Source organism: Brassica napus, chromosome C6 (assembly GCF_020379485.1).
Source record: "Brassica napus cultivar Da-Ae chromosome C6, Da-Ae, whole genome shotgun sequence".
Taxonomy (NCBI): Eukaryota; Viridiplantae; Streptophyta; class Magnoliopsida; order Brassicales; family Brassicaceae; genus Brassica; species Brassica napus.
The window spans coordinates 4,341,309-4,360,513 of record NC_063449.1 but is presented as its reverse complement, the minus strand read 5'-3'; the positions used below and the strand labels follow the sequence as shown (position 1 = coordinate 4,360,513).

The 19,205-nt window shown below is 32.0% G+C and overlaps 2 protein-coding genes across 2 annotated transcripts; both read left to right on the top strand.

Moving 5' to 3' along the window:
- The first annotated feature begins 850 nt into the window (after positions 1–850).
- On the top strand, positions 851–1,693 carry LOC106355064. The gene is made up of 2 exons (XM_013795079.1): positions 851–1,256; positions 1,320–1,693. Exons 1-2 carry the CDS (start codon positions 851–853, stop codon positions 1,691–1,693), a joined length of 780 nt encoding a protein of 259 aa, XP_013650533.1.
- A 6,820-nt stretch (positions 1,694–8,513) lies between these two features.
- LOC106353818 (CBL-interacting serine/threonine-protein kinase 17) lies at positions 8,514–13,244 on the top strand. The gene is made up of 11 exons (XM_013793622.3): positions 8,514–9,146; positions 9,234–9,296; positions 11,207–11,278; positions 11,365–11,472; positions 11,567–11,647; positions 11,733–11,912; positions 12,083–12,274; positions 12,355–12,468; positions 12,555–12,671; positions 12,763–12,900; positions 13,000–13,244. The coding sequence occupies exons 1-11, from the start codon at positions 8,982–8,984 to the stop codon at positions 13,048–13,050; spliced, it is 1,281 nt and encodes a 426-aa protein (XP_013649076.2). The 5' UTR covers positions 8,514–8,981; the 3' UTR covers positions 13,051–13,244.
- Positions 13,245–19,205: the final 5,961 nt, after the last annotated feature.

The window sequence follows — 19,205 nt, the reverse complement described above, 5'->3', positions numbered from 1 at the left end:
AGAAGAGCTGGTTGACAACATGGTGAAGAGTGATGCAGTCTACAGTGCAGATCACGACAGGGGCAGTAGGGGTGATGATAAGCAGACGAGGAAAGAGATCAAAGCTCTCCAGGATAAGATAGACATCCTCCTTGCTGATAAAGCCACGCAAGAGCAGCTGCACTTTGTTGGTAACCCAAACCAAGGAACAACACATGTTGTCCATGAAGTTGAGGGTTTGGAAGGGCAAGAAGAGTTGTGTTTCATCAACAACAACGGTAGCTGGTACAAGAAAGAGCCCAACTTTCAGTACAACAACTACCAACAGAAATCCTATCCTAACAACCAACAGAGTGGTTATCCGCCTAGGAACAACCAGCAAGGCAACTATCAGCCTCAGCAAAACCCTCATCCTGGTTTCTCCAACAAAGGGAACCAGTCTTCTCAACAACAACCTAATCCTTCTACCTCTACTCCTTAGGAAAGCAGCACTGATGTTTTACTGAAACAGATCTTGGAGTCTCAGACTAGAAGTGAAAAGCAGGTTGGATATGAGTTGAAGAACCTTCACTCCAAGATTGATGGAAGTTACAATGAGCTCAACAACAAGTTCAGGGCTTTGGTAAACCAGTTTGCTTCCATGACAACTCACCAGAATCGCCAGCAAGGGTCTCTACCTGGAAAATCTGAGCAAAAACCCAAGGAGTATTGCAATGTTGTCCTCTCTACAACTTCTTCAGGGATTGAATTGAGTAACCACAAGAAAGAGCTAGATGAAATTGAAAGATTGGTGTTTGGATCTGAGATTGAACAGGTTCGGCATCTGATTGTAGCAACAGCGGAAACAAAGATTGTGGAGGAAGCTGACAAAATGGTTGAAGTAAAGATTTTGAAGGGAGATGCACCCATGGCTGAGAAACCAGTTGCGAAGAGAGCTACCCAGAAGCTGAAAGGGGTCAAGCTGGAGGACACCATTGAGGTTGAGCAGTCACCCTATGACAAGCTCCCATTTCCACAAAGGGTCCTCACCAAAACTCAAAAGAAGGTGATTTCCAAGTTCAGAAAAGACTTAAGTGATATTGGAGTTAAGCTTCCAGAGATCTCGGGTATGCGTGAGGCTCATGTCCAAATGATGCTCATCAAGGACATTGTAGACCACCAAGCAGAAGTAGCAGAACTTCTCAACATTTCAACTTTGAAACTTGATCCAGCCATCACACCAAAGTCTCTCCCTAAACTAGAATCCCAAGGGAAGTTCACCTTGTCTTGCTCCCTTGGTAAGCTCACCTTTGATGATGCTCTTGTTGATTCTGGTGCAACTGTGAATGTGATCTCAATAGAGATGGTGAAGAGTCTTGAGATTGAACACATGGAGCATGATACTTCCTCTCTCACGTTTGGGGATTCTTCTTCTACTACCCCTATTGGTCTCATCAAGGATTTCCCTTTGAAAATTGGATCTTGCACCATCCCTATAGACCTCACTGTCTTGAAGATGGCAACTGAGAAGAGAGTTCCATTGATCCTGGGCACACCATTCCTTACTACTGTGGGTGCTTGCATCGATTTCGCCAACAAGAAGGTCACACTCCTCAATGTCAACAAAGCTGTCTCTTACCCAATTCAGCCTCCACTGGATGTTGAGTATTGTGGAACCATCACTTGTGGAGACCCCTACATTGATAAGGATCCTCCTTCTCCACTTCCCACTTGAGGTACTTCTCTACTTTCCCTTGTATATACCATTTCATTTTTGCATATTAGCTTTCTCTTTTGGGTATCTCTCTCTACTTGACAACACAGAGACTGTGTCATTTAAGTTTGGGGGAGGTACCAATTATTTGACCATGTTTGCTTTGATGATCTTTCATTGACTCTTGCATACATACCTTTTAGCAAAAAAAAAAAAAAAAAAAAAATCATATAGATTGCATCACTTGCATTTTTAGGAGAGTCTAGAGCATATAGGTTGCATTCACTTGCATTGGGAGCAATGATTTTAAATGCATTGTAAAGAACACTACGTTGCACCTGAGTAGCTTTTGCACCCCTCAAAAACACTTGTATGCTTCGAGCCTTGAAGACTCTTCCTGAATCTCATTAGTTGCTGAAACTCAGTCTTTGAAGCCAACTACAACCTTATTTGAACTGAACGAACTTAATGCTTCTTGCTCATGGTCCCTTGTGTACTGAGTCATGGCTATACACACCTGAGTTGTCACATCCTTTATGTCAATCTTATTTTGACAAAATCTAGTGGTAGACCACTCCCAAAACCTTTCCCTCCTTTTAAGCTTTCATTGTTTGATGAGTGAGGCCTTCTTCGGAAAGTCTTACATGTGCATAATGTTGAGAGTATCGGGAATGACAATGCTTGATCTTCATTCTTGCTAGATTAGGCACTCTATTGTCTAGCTATAGGTGGGGGGTGAGAGTTGTGATTATGATTTGGGAGCAATGAAAAAGGAAAAGAAATGACTCTTTGTGTTTAAGTGAATTGTCTTACTGGGATAAGTAGAAAAACCTCTAGCTCAAGTTATGAAAAGTCTTGGCCCCCATTTAAAAATAAAAAAAAAAACATAAAATATGAAAAGAAAAGAAAAAGAAAGAAAAAGGGGGCTAGCAAAGTTGTTAGGAGCTAAGTAATGTTTTGAGGTTGTGAAAAATCCCTTGTAGATTTCAAAGAGAATGAGTTAATGTTCTTAGGATCTTTTGGTGAGAGATGTGAGTTGGGTTTGACATTTGAGAATGATTGTGTAATTGTATGTTTGGGAAAATGGTAGAACAATGGAGATTGAGCATTGTATGCATGAGTTGGTCCTTTTCTTAGATATATTATGTGCAATGTCAAGGCTACTTGTTTCGAGAGTAAACCACCGTAAAGATTTTATGTTTCGAACCTTTTGAATCACTTGAATAAAAGTCTTCCCTTACCCAAATGACTTGGACCGACTGACCATTTGCAAGAATTCACTAGATGTTTTGTGCTTAATGAATGTGAGAGTTGGTTGATTTGAATGTGTGGATGCTTGATGATGAGTGTAGGGACAAAAGGAGATGAGATAGGCCTAGAGAAGCTAGAGTGTAATAAGAGAGTGTGCTAATCGTGTTTGCTAGTTGTGTTTCTTTTGGCTACGATCTCCCACCTTCGAACCTCTCTCCCTGTGAGTTCTAGAAAGTTCACTTGTGGACAAGTAAAGAACAAGTTTGGGGGAGTTGATATCTTGCATATTTACATTGTTTTATCCATTCACTCATGTGCATTTTGATCATATAGACTAGGATTTAGCCATGTTTAGGTTGCATTTTGCATACATGAGTCTTTATCAGGTATTGGAGTACCACATGGAGTTCTTGGAGGCATTTGGGTGCATTTGGAGCTCAAAAGAAGTGTTTAAAGCGATCAACGTACGAGCAGCGCACCAGATCGACCTCACCGGAGCGACGCCGTGAAGTCGCTGTGACACACATCCCGTAGCGATCCAGCCAGAGCGACATGGAGAGGTCGCTCGCGTTTCTATCGTGAGACACCCCTTCTCAGAGCGACTTGCCAGAGCGACGCTCCGAGGTCGCTCGCTTTTCCATGGCGAGACGACACAAAACGAAGCCCGGAGCGACCTCTCAGAGCGACCCACTGAGGTCGCTCCCGAAGTCCGGAGCGACTTGTTGGAGCGACACACCAAGGTCGCTCGCGTCCTCTCGTTCGGAGACACCAAAGTCGAGCATCCTGGAGCGACCCCTCAGAGCGACCTACCAAGGTCGCTCCCAGTCAGAGCGACCAGCTCAAGTCGCTCGCGTTTTGACGGGGCGAGACACAAAGAAGCGTCGGGAGCGACCTCCTGGGAGCGACTATGCTAGGTCGCTCCGCGTGTTTGATTGGACGATTTTTATGTTATTTCAGGGGCCTTTTGGTCATTTGTTTTATTGTTTTTAGTTTGCAAAAACCTAAGTTAAGTACTCTTGGTAGCCACCAAACAGATGATCTTTTGATCTATTGAGAAATACACAAAAACTCTCTTGAGAAGTTTATCTCTTGGATTTTGATTGTTATGTTCTTGTGTTCTTGTTGATTTCTTATCTATTTCTCTACATGATTAATCTGAAATCCAATATGGGTTTAAGAGGAATCATGGAGATTAGTGAGTAATCACCTTTTGAATTCATGGGTTAGGGAGATTAAGGGTGATTAGGTTAGTTCTAGGATATTTTAGTGTAGATCATTCTTGTCCCTTGCTAGTAGAGTATTCCTAATGCATCTTCTGAGTTGGCCACTCAAAAGTTGATCAATAGGCATTTCCCACCCGAAAGGTGTTTGATGAAATGCCTGAGACAATTCTCCTAGGCTTTTAGTATACTTTGCCAAAGACATTTGTTGTTAAAGGTGCTAAAATAGCTAATAGACTTATTTGTAATGATTGCTTTCATATTATTCAACAAAAGACATTTGATGTTTGAGATATGTTAGCAAATGAGCATTCATCTAGACATAGAGCTTGCTTAGAATTGTGTCTAGGCTTAAGGTAGATAGTTTGATTAATCATTTGTCATCCTTAGTTCGAAACTTGATCACCCAAGGTCTAATCCCTATGCCCATGAGTTCTCTTTTCCCTTAGTCAAGAAAATATCATTCTGTTATTGCTTATTAGTTTTAGTCATAGCTTAAAACTCATCTAAATCATTGGTTGCACTTAGATTAAGTGAGTACTTGCATTCTCGGTGCTTTGATATCCCTCAGAACTGGTTCGACAAACACTATACTACAACATTTGCCTTAGGAACCTTGAAAACTCTTAACATCACCGATCAAGACCTTATGTCTTTTAAAAATATGTTAAAAGTCATGACTAAACACAAAAGACCAAAATAACTAGGAAAATAAAATTGGGCAATTCACTCAAATAGCCATTTTAAAGTTTTTGTCACAGAAATAGCTTCCAAGAAAAAAATGACCAAAATAGCCTTTTTTATTTTGAAATTTTTAATATTTATTTTTAATTTTCTTAAATTTGAAACTCTATTCCAAAAACCACACTCCTTAACTCTAAGCTTTAAGTCTAGATTAGTTAACCCTAGGGTAAAAATACATTTGTATCTTTTAATAAATGTTATTTTGGTCATTTTCTTCATTGAAGGCTATTTTTGTTACAAAAACTTAAAAATGACTATCCTAGAGAATTTCTCAATAAAATTTACCCAGGTAAATATCCATTTTAGAATTTGTTTGTTAACTGTGAATGAATGAATAAATTTGAACATTTATTATTTGTATCTAATTTTTTTTAATATCCACAATTTCTTCATATTTTAAAAAGTTATTATCAATTTTTCATCTAAGTAAAAATGAAATTTTATTAGTGCACAAAGAGTTAAAACATTTTTAAAATTAATAAAATGGAATAGTCAAGGGTATATAATATAATGATAAGATCAACAACATAAATAAATTGTTTTTTCGATAAATCATCATAGAAATTTTCGTTTTTGTTAATCACAGATATTTCGGATTTGGATCGTTCCTTAGTTTGGATCAAGTAATTAAGCCATGAACAGGTAAAACCCGGAAAAAATGGTTTGGTTCAGTTTTTTTATAATACATGTGAAATATCAGCTTAATTGGTTAAATCTCAAATAATTTAGATAAAATACCACGTATAATTCGAATGATTCAGTTAAAAAAATTATTATTTTGGATAATTTTGGATATGTCAAACAATATATGCAAATACTTCTAGGCAATATGGATAACGTTGGGCCAGATATAAAAAATATGGCATCAATAAACTCTGCAGAGTTGATCGCCTCAAGAAATGTTTGGGTGGTGTGGTTGTAGTAATGAATAGTGCAAAGTTTTATATGATGGCTTAAGGTTATCATAGGAAAGAAAGGAAGAAAGAGGATAAGAAAATGTATTCGTAGGGTGAGCAGGAAAATGTTCACTATGGTTAAGAAGATAGGAATGTATTCATCAGGATAGGTAGGAACCTTAGATTGACGTTAGGCAGGAACAGTAAGTGATGATAAACGGAAGTAAGAATACAGTCTCCCCAATGATGTAATGGAAGGTTTGATTGAAAAAGGAGAGCTCTGGCAACATTAAGGATGTGTTGGTGTTTTCTCTCAACAACATAGTTTTGTTGAGGGGTGTACACACAAGAAAAGAAGCGAATAATGCCTTTGGTTTTGAGAAAAGAAGTAAAGGATAGTTCGGGAGCGTTATCAGTACGAATGGCTTTTATCTTCTTTTGATATTGTGTTTCAATAAGTGTTACAAACTCAGGAGAGATGGTTATAACAGAGCTCTTATTTTTAAGTAAGTAGACCGAGTAGCTTTAGTGCAGTCGTCTACTATGGTAAGGAAGTATTCATACCATTCTAAAGTAGGTTCATGAAAGGGACCCCAAACATCGAGATGAGAAAATTAAAAGGTTGGGATGACATATGAGGAGAAGAAGGAAATGAAAAACGTTTTTGTTTAGCCAAAGGGAAAATTTTACAGTGTAAGTCATGACAAGTTATGTGAAAAGTAAGATCAAGGTCTTTAGAAAAAAAAATGAATTTTATTGAAAGATGGATGTACTTAACGTTGGTGCCAGACTTCTGCAGAGATTTGAAAGCTTGAATGAGTTTGAGGAGAAGAGTCTTCAGGATCATTTGAAGAAGAAATGGACTCTAAGACGTAGAGGTTACTGCGGATGCTATCCTTCCCAATAATCGAGTCCAGAATATGCTCTTGATAAGTAAAAGGATTGTAAGAGAGGATACAACAGGAATCAGAAGAGAAAAGAACAGTGTTGTTACTATTATTTGTAAGAGCCCGGATACTCAAAAGATTAAATTTGAAGTTAGGAACAAAGAGAACCGAATGAAGTTTAAGAGTATTAGAGATAGAAAATGTTCCAGAAAGAGTTACGAAAATATGAGTTCCATCATGAAGAGTCACAGAGATATTATGAACAGGTTCAAGGTTGGTGAATAGGGAAGAATCAGAACAGACATGACAACTAGCTCATGTATCAACTACCCTAGTATTTTTGCAAAAACTAAGGATGTTATGTATTCCCACAGAAAGTAAATGGAAAGGGTTAGATGATGTACCAGCTGGCTGCTAGAAATCTGAGAAATATGGTTCTGAACGTTTGAGTTGATGTTCAGACCACCAAGAATCTGCCGTATTTGATATGATGTGAGACTGTCCACGCTCACATTTTGTTGATTGTTTGTGGGATTACTCTGAGGTTCAGTAACCATAGAACCAACATTCTCTTTCTTCGAATTCCAAGAATCATTCTTGTTAGCAGAGTTGGAATGGTGATTGAATGCTATTACGGCTTATAACCATTACCCTGAGGTTTATATCCTGGTGGATATCCATGTAGTTTGTAGCATCTGTTGACAGTGTGACAAGCAATGCCGCAATGAGAGCAGATAGGACGATTCTTCTGCTTATTATAGCAACCAGAATATCCTGCAATAAAGATTGTTGATTGACTTGTGATACTTGAAATGCAACAGCACTCGTAGCCTAACCATAAATCATAGAACGTTGTCTTTCTTCGTGAGAAACCAAATTGAAAACCTTGGTGATAGAAGGTTTCGGCTCCATCATTAAGATTTGTCCTCGAGTTGCTGTATAAGTATCACTAAGCCCCATTAGGAACTTTAACACTCGATATTGTTCATCACGTTCAATCAATCTTTTGCAACTCTCACAATTCTCACGACCACAACATCTATAAGGAGGTTCATGATTCTTAAGCTCTTCCCAAAGTTGCTTGATCTTAGTGTAATACTTATTAACACCTTGTGAACCTTGAGTCTCCGAAAATATTTGTTGTTTCATGTATGCAGTCCTCGGTCCATCACTCTGCTTGAATTGAATGGATCATGAATGTCTAACCGCATTTGTCTTGCTGTGTCAAGATACATGATGCTCTTTGCAATAGATTTGTCAACATCATTGACAATCCAAGTACATACTATGATATTGCTACGAAACCAAGATGCATAATCCAGATGAGATTTCTCTAACACAGAAAAGGTTCCATCAATGAAGACGACTTTGTTCCGAGCTCCTAACGCAATCATCATAGATCTTACGCCAAGTATTGAAGTTCCCTAAGCTAGTAAGTTTTTAAGAGACAAGAGCAATACCAGTCGCATCGGATCTTCCTTGCGGAATAGGTGTCGACGCTGACGACATAGTCAACGTAACTGCATTCGCATACGAGATCGGCATGACGAGAAGAAGATGAAATCGAAAATCAGCGATTCGAATCGGATTTGAGATATCAAAAGCTTGAAACGATGAAGATCGATGAAGATGAGCTCAAATCTGCACTCTGATTCAACATAAGAAGGTGGAAGATACGAGCAAAAGCTTTTATACCATATTAGAATCTGAGAAACTGAGCTTGAGCTAAAGTTTATTACAGATTTTATTAATTTGATCATAACCAACGTCATTTACATTTGAGAGCTATTTATAGTAATATCTAGTAAACTGGTTTATAATACGTACATATCCGGTATAATCCAATAAATATGTTACCACAAAAACATTATTACACATTGCATTGATGGAAATAAACTAATCTGAAAATCTAAAAGTCAATCATTGGATAAAACAAAAATGTTTTTATTAGTCATGTTTTCTAGAAATGGAATAGTTATGGAGCAGATAATATAAAGATAAAAAAAAACAGCATAAATTGTTTATTTGTTAAAAAAAAATCATCATAGAAGTTTCCATCTTTGTTAATCACGGATATCCCGGGGTTTCCAAGAAGAAAAGAGAGAATATATTAGATTAATTGCCAGAGAAGAAGGGAGAAGGAGGAAGCAAAGGGGAAGTGGCGTGTTCTTCTCTCCAATATTCTGCCGCCACTTCTTATTCTCATCCTCAAATCTCAGTCTTCTATATAAACATAGAGCCATAGCCATAGATTTATAGCTCAATCTCAGCCTCCTTTGCTCAATCCAACGACCTAATCATAGATTCTTGGATGGTGAGGAAGGGAATGCGTGTCGGGAAGTACGAGCTTGGGAGGACTCTTGGGGAAGGCAACTCTGCCAAAGTCAAACTCGCTACAGATACCGTTTCAGGCCAATCGTTCGCCGTCAAAATCATCGACAAATCTAGTATCAAACGCCTTAACGTCTCTTTTCAGGTTCGCTCTTTTGTCTTTTTCTTCACTTTGCGAGAACTGGTTTAATGGTATATATTACAAGTCTTTATCATCTCTCGACTTTGTCAGATTAAGAGAGAGATCCGGACACTGAAAGTGTTAAAGCATCCAAATATTGTCAGATTACATGAGGTAATTAAATTAACTAATCGTTGCAATAATGTTATGGTTATCTCCTTGTTATGGTCGAATTAAAAAAAAAGATCGTTAGAATTCTTTTGATGACGATTTAACATGAAACCTGTGAAACATTTTTTGTTTTTGTTTGCTTGCGTGGAAGTGTAACTTTCTTATAAAGTCATTTTTATTTTTCATTTAATTATAGCTACTTTTCTAATGTATTAGTTCATAAACACGTAATCTCTCCTTTCACGTTGCTAAATAGCCACACTTACGTATAATCTATTTCCTTTTAAACTACTAAGTATATATGTTTTCCCTTCCTAGCCCGAGTCCCGATCATTAATTGGTTGACGATGGATTTGATGACCACCTGACCAGTTTAATTATGGGTCGGTCCCAATATAGTGATGATTTGAATAATGACATGGCAATCATACTCACAGTTGTCTCTATTCTAAATAGCAGTCTTAATAAAACCAAAAATGCTTGTCCAAAAAAGATTCAAACACTGTAGAATTACATGAGGTAATTGTATGGATAAGCATCATATCTTGTGGTTGTAATTTGTATCATGGAATATACATCCCTCTGTACCATTTTAAATGATATTTAAAGTTTTTGGACAAAGGTTAAAAAAATACAATTTTTTATGCAATTTATCTTGGTTACATAAACTAACATTAAATAAAACTAATTCAACCAATAAAAAAATACACTATTTTATAGTTGGTCACAGATTTCAAATGATATTAAATTTTATCTAGAGTTATGGAAACATCATTTATTATGAAAGACTACTTAAAATGATATGGATAAAGTATTATTTTATACCCCCTCTGTTTTCTATGTAGGTAGTTTTAGAAGAATGCACAAATATTAAGAAAGTTATTAATTTTTCCAAAAGTAGCATTTGATATTTTAATTAGGTACAATTAAACCAAACATAAATAAATATATATTATTTGATTGGTTATACTATACCCAATAAAAATTACTTAAAATTACGAAACTAGTTATATTTTAAAATAAACAAATTTTACTTAAACTATTTACGATAAAAAAGAGAGAGAGAGTACAATATGCTCAAGGAAATCTAAATTCGATCAGAAGTATATATTAACTGGTTATCAAATTTTGTGTATAGTTTAAACCATACTATAACATATGGCTGTACCGGAACCGACCCTACATTAATTATTTTGTTATTAATGAGCTAATTGTGTTTAATGAGCTAATTGTGCTTACTTGTGAAGACTTATTTTCCTTTTTTTTTTGTATGGTCAGAACTTTTTTTTACGTAATTTGTGTGGTCAGAACTTGTGAAGAACTATCACAAATATCGTTTTGATTAGTTGTAGACTGTTTTTATTAATTTCTTTCATGAGTGTCTTCACTCATTCACGTTGCTAAATAGCCACGCTTAAGGTATCATTAATTAATTAATTTTGTGTTTATGAAATAGCTCTTACTCTTGAATTTTGGTCATTAATTGTGTGACGATATAATTTAATGATGTATTATGAGCTGGGTCCTCAAATTTGACCATTTGGTTTTGAATTTTGATTAATGATATTGACAATTGGATTATCACAACTGCCTCATATAAAAGCATTTTAAATGAAAGGTCCAGTCTTCCAGTCTTCTCATGCAGACTATCATAAGAATTTAATAAATCCAGTAAAACTCGTTTTCACATTTTAATTACATGAAACCCACTTTGATATATCCAATACTTATGGGTATTCGCATGGATTATTCTTGTTGACTTTTCTTGCAAGCAACCCAGATAGTTGGGTTTTGACGTTGAATCAACATAGAAGTTGGTCTACAGTTTCGCTTGAAGATGGCAAATTTCCTGATAATTTAGGGTTTATTAAATCCCTAAACAGATTTTAATGTCGTTGATAATCGACTTGCAGGTTTTGGCTAGCAAAACCAAGATTTACATGGTCCTTGAATGTGTCACTGGAGGAGACTTATTTGACAGAATTGTAAGACTCATGTACATTGCTACGGTTACAGTTTTGTTAGTTAACAAAAAGGCTGGTTTCCAAAAATATGCTCTGATCATTCTCAGGTCTCCAGAGGAAAGCTTTCGGAAACAGAAGGACGAACATTGTTTCAGCAGTTGATTGATGGAGTCAGCTATTGTCATAACAAGGGAGTTTTCCACAGAGATCTCAAGGTCTGTGTTTACAAGTTTTCTTGACCCATGAAGGTTTTAAACTTTGTCAGTGTTATTGGTCACATGATCTGATATTGAATGTCACTTGCTGCAGCTAGAGAATGTTCTTCTTGATGCAAAGGGACACATTAAGATCACTGATTTTGGCCTTAGTGCTCTACCTCAGCATTTTAGGGTACTTGCCAAATATCTTAAACCTATATACATTAGCAAAAAGGAAACTATGTGTCCAACATTTTTTGGGGGCTTTGACATGTTAGGAAGATGGGTTGCTACATACAACCTGTGGAAGTCCAAACTATGTCGCACCCGAGGTCCTAGCCAACAAAGGCTATGATGGTGCAGCATCAGATATATGGTCATGTGGAGTCATTTTGTATGTTATCCTTACGGGATGTCTCCCTTTTGATGATGCAAACCTCGCGGTTCTTTGCCGTAATGTACTGCTTTTATTTATTCCCTCTGTTTTTAATAGTTATGTTTTGCTAATAATAAATGATGTTTTTACCAATTTTAATTTTTTTAAAAATCTTTATCGAGTCAAAGTGTGTGTTTTATCAAATAGTCTATGTTTGAAGAAACATACTCAAAGCTGTTGTTGCCATTTCAGATATTCAAAGGGGACCCTCCAATACCTAGATGGCTATCACCCGGTGCTAAAACCATGATCAAGAGAATGCTTGATCCAAATCCAATTACGAGGATGACAATCGCAGGTATTAAGGCCAATGATTGGTTCAATAATGGCTACACTCCTTCTAATAGCGACGATGAAGATGATGCATCCTCAATCCAAGAAGATGTAAGAAAGCGTTCCCTTGGTTCGTATGAATATTGATCATGTGCATTGCCTTTCTAAAAAATCTTGTCTTTTTGGTTCAGATGGTAAAGGTATCTGAAGAAGAGAAGAACCATGATTCTCCAATCGTTATCAACGCCTTTGAGTTGATCGGAATGTCATCATTTCTAGACCTCTCTGGTTTGTTTGAGACAGAGGTAATGGTACATTCTTGTCCTCATGTACGTTGTTTCAAGATGTTTTTTTGCTCATGATAAAGTGTGTTTTTTTTGCACTGGTTCAGAAAGTATCAGACAGGCAGATAAGATTCACATCAAATAGGTTAGCCATAGATGTGCTGGAGAAAATCAAAACAAACCTTATGGAGATGGGTTTCTACGTGCAGAAGAAACAAACAATGGTGAGAATCTCTTTTGCTCTTGTCTACTACTACTCGAGTTGTTGGAAGCAGTTTAAGTGGTCTCTAAAGTTGAGAACTGATGTTGCTTCAGTTAAAAGCAATTCAACAAGAGAGTAATCGAAAAGGGCAAAGCGGGTTATCATTAACGGCGGAAGTTTTCGGGATAGTCCCTTTGCTTAATGTGGTCGAACTAAGAAAGACACATGGTGATTCTTTATTATATGAACAGGTAAATATTCTTGTAGAGTTGTAGTAAATCATTTTTACATCTCTGCATCTTTTCTTTAGTCTTGACCTAAAACAGCTTATTGTTTTCGTATTGGGGTAGTTGTGCGACAGATTATCCAACGAATTGGGCACATCATCGCAAGTTCAATAGCTTTTAAGGTAGTCAGCAGCAAAAACAAGTGTCGACCATTCGAAGTTTGAGTCCTGGATGATGGAGGGGTTGTGTATATAAAAACTATATTACCTTGTATAAAATTGGTACAATATTAGCAAAAGCCCAAAAGTATATGCTCTTGTAAACATTACATAATAGATATATTTAGCGTCAACCTATGGTCTTTTACATGCAAGTCTGTCAGGGGCAAATTGCAATAACCGTAGCCCAAGTTCCAACACTAACCTTACCATAGTTCCAGGAAAGATTTGAACTCAAACTATATCTAAGATTGCAGCCAATGCTTGGTTGGCCCATCAGGGATGTTTATGATATCTCCGTGAATTTAAGTTATATGCATATTTAGGAAAATATTACTAAATATATATAATATCTTCATAAGATTTTGGAATATATTTATAATTATGTATAATATCTTCATAAATTTTAAGAAAACTTTCATAAATGTGTATTTAAAAAATACATTGTTAAATATGTATTTAGCAAGACCCTCATGGATATATTTTTATGAATACCTTACTACATTTGAATTATATGTAATATTTAGTAAGATATTATTGAATATGTATAACATCTTTTAATGTTTCATAAAAGGGGCTATATTGAGTCTGAAATTTGAAATGATTTGATTTTAATGAGTTTTTAAATGATTTTAGGTGGATATTAGAATTTGGTGTGATTTTTGTTAAACAACTCTAAAATCTCATCTAAAACCATAGGATTTAGATTTTTATTTTTATAACTAAAAAATTTCTCTCAAACACCTTTAAAACATTTAAAACACTCTAAAATCTCCAACTTAAATTTTGTTCAATAACAGTGGATTTCAGAGTGTTTTATAAAATGACAAGTTCAATAACAGCAGATTTAAAGTGTTTTTTAAAATCCTCAGTTGAATAAGTGGATTTGTCAATTTAATACAAATCATCTATCATCTGAAATTCTTAGTTAAATATTTTCCAAAAAAAATTGGAAAACCTTCCTAAATTTGATATATAAATCTTGTAAAAATATTATACATATTTAGAAATATCTTCGTAAATTTTATAAAGATATATATTGAGTAATGTTTACCTAAATATGCATATAAGTCAAATTTAAGAAACTATCATATTCATACACATTTAGGAAGACACACTTAAATATACATGGAAAATTGCCAAAAAATAACAAATTCATAATACCACTTTTCATATTTACAATAATTACTTTTACTCTCCTTTCTAAAGGAAAAAAAGACTTTTATAACACTAGGGTTAACTAATCTAGACTTAAGGTTTAGAGTTGAGAGGTGGGTAAAGTTTTTGGAATGTAAAATTTAGGATTCTAATAAATATATAAATAAATACTTAAAAACATATAATTTTTTTTTTTAAATTAGTTTCAAAAATAATTTTTGATTTTCAAAAAAAAATTTTGGAAAAAAGTTCAAAAATTAAAAACAAATTACAAAAAGTTCTACTTTTAAAAAGTAGAATTCGAAAACCATAAAAAAAATTATTTTTTATTTATTTAAATAATTATTTATTATATATATATATAGAACAAATATATAAGAGTCTTTTGCCTCTTAATTAAGAAGATATTTTTGAAAATATCTCTTTAGTGGTGGTAAACATGAATAATGTTACCAAGAAAATGGTAAACATAAAAATTCTCCAATATACATACAAATTTACATTTAAAAAGTCCAAATACACGTTTAGAAGGCATTCCTCAATTTGGAAATATTTTTACAAATTCAGGAAGATATCATAAACATTCAGAGTGGTCTTCCTAAGATTTCTTTAACTAAAATTGTTTCCTAAAAAAGGGAAAATCTCATAAATAGCCCCTTTTAAATTGTTGTCCCCTGAATAGCCGCTAAAAATCAAATTAACCAAAATAAGTTTCACGAAATGGGTAAATGAAAATTTTGTCATCATTAATAATAAATATTATTTATTTATTAAGTATATCAAATAAATATTAAAAATTTGAAGCTAACAAAATCAACAAAACAAATTCAGAAAAAAGGATTTTCAAAACAAAAAAAAAGATTTGGAAATATTTTTTTCTTAAAGTTTCCTCAACGTTTATGATATCTTCCTAAATTTCTTAATCTTATTTACAAGAATTCAGGAGTGTTTTCATAAATGTGTAAATAAACTTCTTGAATATAATATATATATTAATAAATATATAACATCTTTAAAAAATTTACGAAAATGCTTTTAAATATGTATAATATATTTTATAAAATTTAGATATAAAATTGAGGAAGGTCTTTCAAAATATTTACGAAAATGTTATCCATATTTAAGAATATCTTACTAAATATACATATAATTCAAATTTAGTAAGATATTCATAAGTATGTATTCATGAAGGTCTTCGTTATTACAAATTTAAGAATTTATTTTTAAATACACATTTATGAAAGTTTGTCTACATTTTATAAAAATATTATACATATTTATCATATTTTCCTAAATTGAAGATATTATACTTAATCCGAAAAGTCTTAACTCAAATTCAAGAAGATATCATACACATTCAGCAAAGTTTTCCCTAAATTGTTTTTAAAGAAAAATCATTTCAAAAACAATTTTGCATTAAAGATCTTCCAAAATTTTCAGAAAATTAAAGGTGATTTAAAAAAAAACTTATTTATTTAAATAAATATATTTTAGAAAAGGGTATAATTTTTATTTGTCTCTTTAATGAAACATATTTTAGTCATTTCGACATTTAAAAGTTAGTTAGGTAACAAAAACTTATTTAGGGGCCAATTTAGGCTATTTATCAAAACAAAATTCATAAAATAGGGTTCTTTCAAAAAAAGACCTAAAATTTGTGGTCAAATAAAAAACTAACCTCCTTTTTGAAATTTTTTTTGTCTTATACATTCTAAAATTTCAACTTATTCAAAAATGTCATTATTTATTATTATTTTTATTTCTTTTAAAAATATGTTCATTTTACCCAAACATCCTCATCATCCTCATTTATTTACAAAAGAAAAAAAAAACGGTCACTATTTCAATAGCACCAACCACCATTAACAACAAAAATCATGCTTTAAAATTAAATACATTATATATAAATTTATGCATCTTACTATCTTATTTCTTACACACAAATCATTTATCTTGAATATCCTCTCTCATTTCATTCTAAAATCTCAAAATTTTGGATTTGAAAATCATATTTTCCTTAAAGTTATTCAAGTTTGATGATTCTTGATCAATAACGAGTGGATATCTTTCATTAACAAGATATGGGTGCTTGGAGACGCTAAACCCGAATTCTCACTGGATATATATATGATATATAAAATTTTCATATATGTTTCGCATAGAAGACTCTTCGAAAAGTTTTCTCAGTGGAGCAGAATTCTGGAGAAATGTTCTTGTCAATACATATGTTAGTTTTTGCAATTGGCGGTGACAGTTCTCTACGTGGACAAAATGGGCAACATGCTATGTCTTTAACACTTGCCCCCAACAAATGGGTAGCATGCTTACGTCTTTCTGTGGCTTGGTTTGTTTCTAAAGAAGAGTTATTATTCTGTAATATTATTTAAATGATTGAATATTAAATAGTGTTATCTAAAATATAAACATAAGAAATCAATTTATATTAGTTAATGATAAAGTTTACAAGTGTGTATCAGCCATGCATACACCACAACGGTTTTGACACTGTTATAGTAATTTTACTGTTTTCAAATTTAATTGGAGTTGTATAACTCTAGACCTAACTAATTCAGAGTAAATACCAACATATAACTCGGTCCGGAGTTGTGACTTGTGAATGAATGAGGAGGAGATGTTATTTATAGATAAATCTAACAAATTCTTAATGAAAAAACAATTCGTCAGATATATGCTGGGAATTTTGAACTTTTCAAACGGCTCTATAACAGTTACAAAATCCGCCAGAATCTATCAGGAATTCATGGGAAACGTATAAAAAATTACAACAGTTAGCGAACAGCTAGAAATTGACTTGTTAGAAACTCGTTGAGAATCGCCGACATCGGAAATTTTGGGAATTCCGAACGAATTTGTTTTTGAAAACTTATGTATTTTCTTAGAGTGTAAGAGTCATGAGCTAAAAAAAAGAAATCACGCTATTAAATCATTTCTAGTGTAAGCTCCAAGATACGATGATCAACTACAAGCAATATATGCAATATTGATAAACATCTCCACGGATAGAGATTCCACATTAAATCATCATATCTTGAAGATTATATGATGAAGTAATGTGTTACTTAGTGTTAAAAACAATCATCTCGAGTGAAGAATTTTGTTTAAAAAGTCCATTCCATGTGGAAAATGAGTTTCTACAAAATATATAATGGGTTTAAATTCTAAACAAATTCTTGAAATATAATCATTATTCTATATATATATTAATTCAAATATTTGAAAACTATATGAAGATAGTTTAGAAGAAATATAATTTCTAGTTTCATTACATACAAATAATTTCAATTTCTGTCTTATATTTTTAAAATAAAGTGAAACCGTTAATTTGAGATGTAATGTATTAATATTTTATATTTGTGAATAGTAATTTTTAATGTCTAAATATTAAGAAATCATTTTATAAATTATATTAATTATCATTGATTTATTATTTATTTTAATAATAGTATTTATATTATAAAAACTATGAATTTTTGTTATTTTGTGTGCATATTAACTTTAATTTATTTTATAACTTAAAAATAAGTAATATTAAAAATAAGTAATAGATTAAATAATTTAATGATATTTTTTATTTAATATTGAATAATGCTTTAAAGTTATATATAAAATCTTATTAATTTTCTATTGATAATATAAGTAGAAGTTGCATTAGTATTTAATAATAATTACAAATTATTTAATAATAATTACAAATTATTTAATAATAAGTAAAAATTATTTAATAATAATTACAAATTATTGAATTATTTAAATATTTATAAAGTTTTAATAATTTCCTCAAATAAATTATATTTGTATTTAAAAATATATAGCAAGGTTTTATTAGTTTGCAATCTTAAAATTTTATTTTAGTTATTTTATTTTAAAAATGTATAAGTAGTTATATATTTTAATTCAAATAATTAAGTAATTAGGCGAAATCTTATTATATAAAGTTTGGTTCTTCAAAGTTGCTAATTAACATAATCGCGACACATAGCAATTATATATTTAAGATTGTGACATGTGTTAATCTATCTCATAATTAAAAATATATATACTAAGATATTAACAAAAACGAATTCTATTAAAAATCTTATTATATATATTATTTAATAGTAATTTTCTTTTTTTTTAAATCATAATCAAAAGATAATTGGAAAAAATTATTAGATAATAATTCTCCTTCTAATATTGTGATATGTGTTTAAATATATTAAAGATTTAAAATATATATAAGATAATAAAAACAAATTTTGAAAAAAATACTTTTAAAAATTATTTAATAGTAAAAACGATTTTTAAAAAATATTTAGTAGTAATGTTCTTAGAAATTTCCTTTTTCAAAATCCTAAAAAATAGATTTGAAAACAATTTATTTAATATAATTTTTATTTTCTAAAATTTTAATGAAAATATAATTATAAAAGATTATATTAAGCTTGGTTCTTCAAAATTGCTAATTAACATGATTGTGACACATGGCAGTTATATATTTAAAAATATGATATATGTTAAACTATATCACAATCAAAAATATATATACTAAAATAATAAAAACGAGTTTACTAAAAAATTAATTATAAATATTATTTAAGAGTCTTATTATTATTATTTATTATTATTATTATTATTATTATTATTATTATTATAATTATTATTATTATTATTATTATTATTAGTATTAATATTATTATTATTATTATTATTACTATTATTATTATTATTGTAATTATTATTTTTCATTATAATGTTTGTTTTAAAATATAGTAAAGATAGAGAATTATAAAAGTTAAACATTAACTTTTAAGAAAAAAATATTAAACAAAAACGAATTGTAAAATCCTACAAGTACAATAAATTATTAATATGAAGAAAAGCTAACTTTAAAATAATTAATTTTACTTTTTTAAAAGCATAATTAAAAGAAAATTGTAAAAGTACTCTTATTGT

What these genes read in the sequence shown, in the direction of transcription:
- LOC106355064 (XM_013795079.1), top strand. Translation starts at nt 851, where the DNA reads ATGGTTGAAGTAAAGATTTTGAAGGGAGATGCACCCATGGCTGAGAAA. An exon ending in CACCTTGTCTTGCTCCCTTG is followed by an intron (nt 1,257 to 1,319) that starts GTAAGCTCACCT and finishes TGATCTCAATAG; the next exon opens with AGATGGTGAAGAGTCTTGAG.
- LOC106353818 (XM_013793622.3), top strand. Translation starts at nt 8,982, where the DNA reads ATGGTGAGGAAGGGAATGCGTGTCGGGAAGTACGAGCTTGGGAGGACT. An exon ending in ATATTGTCAGATTACATGAG is followed by an intron (nt 9,297 to 11,206) that starts GTAATTAAATTA and finishes ATCGACTTGCAG; the next exon opens with GTTTTGGCTAGCAAAACCAA. An exon ending in ATTCTTTATTATATGAACAG is followed by an intron (nt 12,901 to 12,999) that starts GTAAATATTCTT and finishes GTATTGGGGTAG; the next exon opens with TTGTGCGACAGATTATCCAA.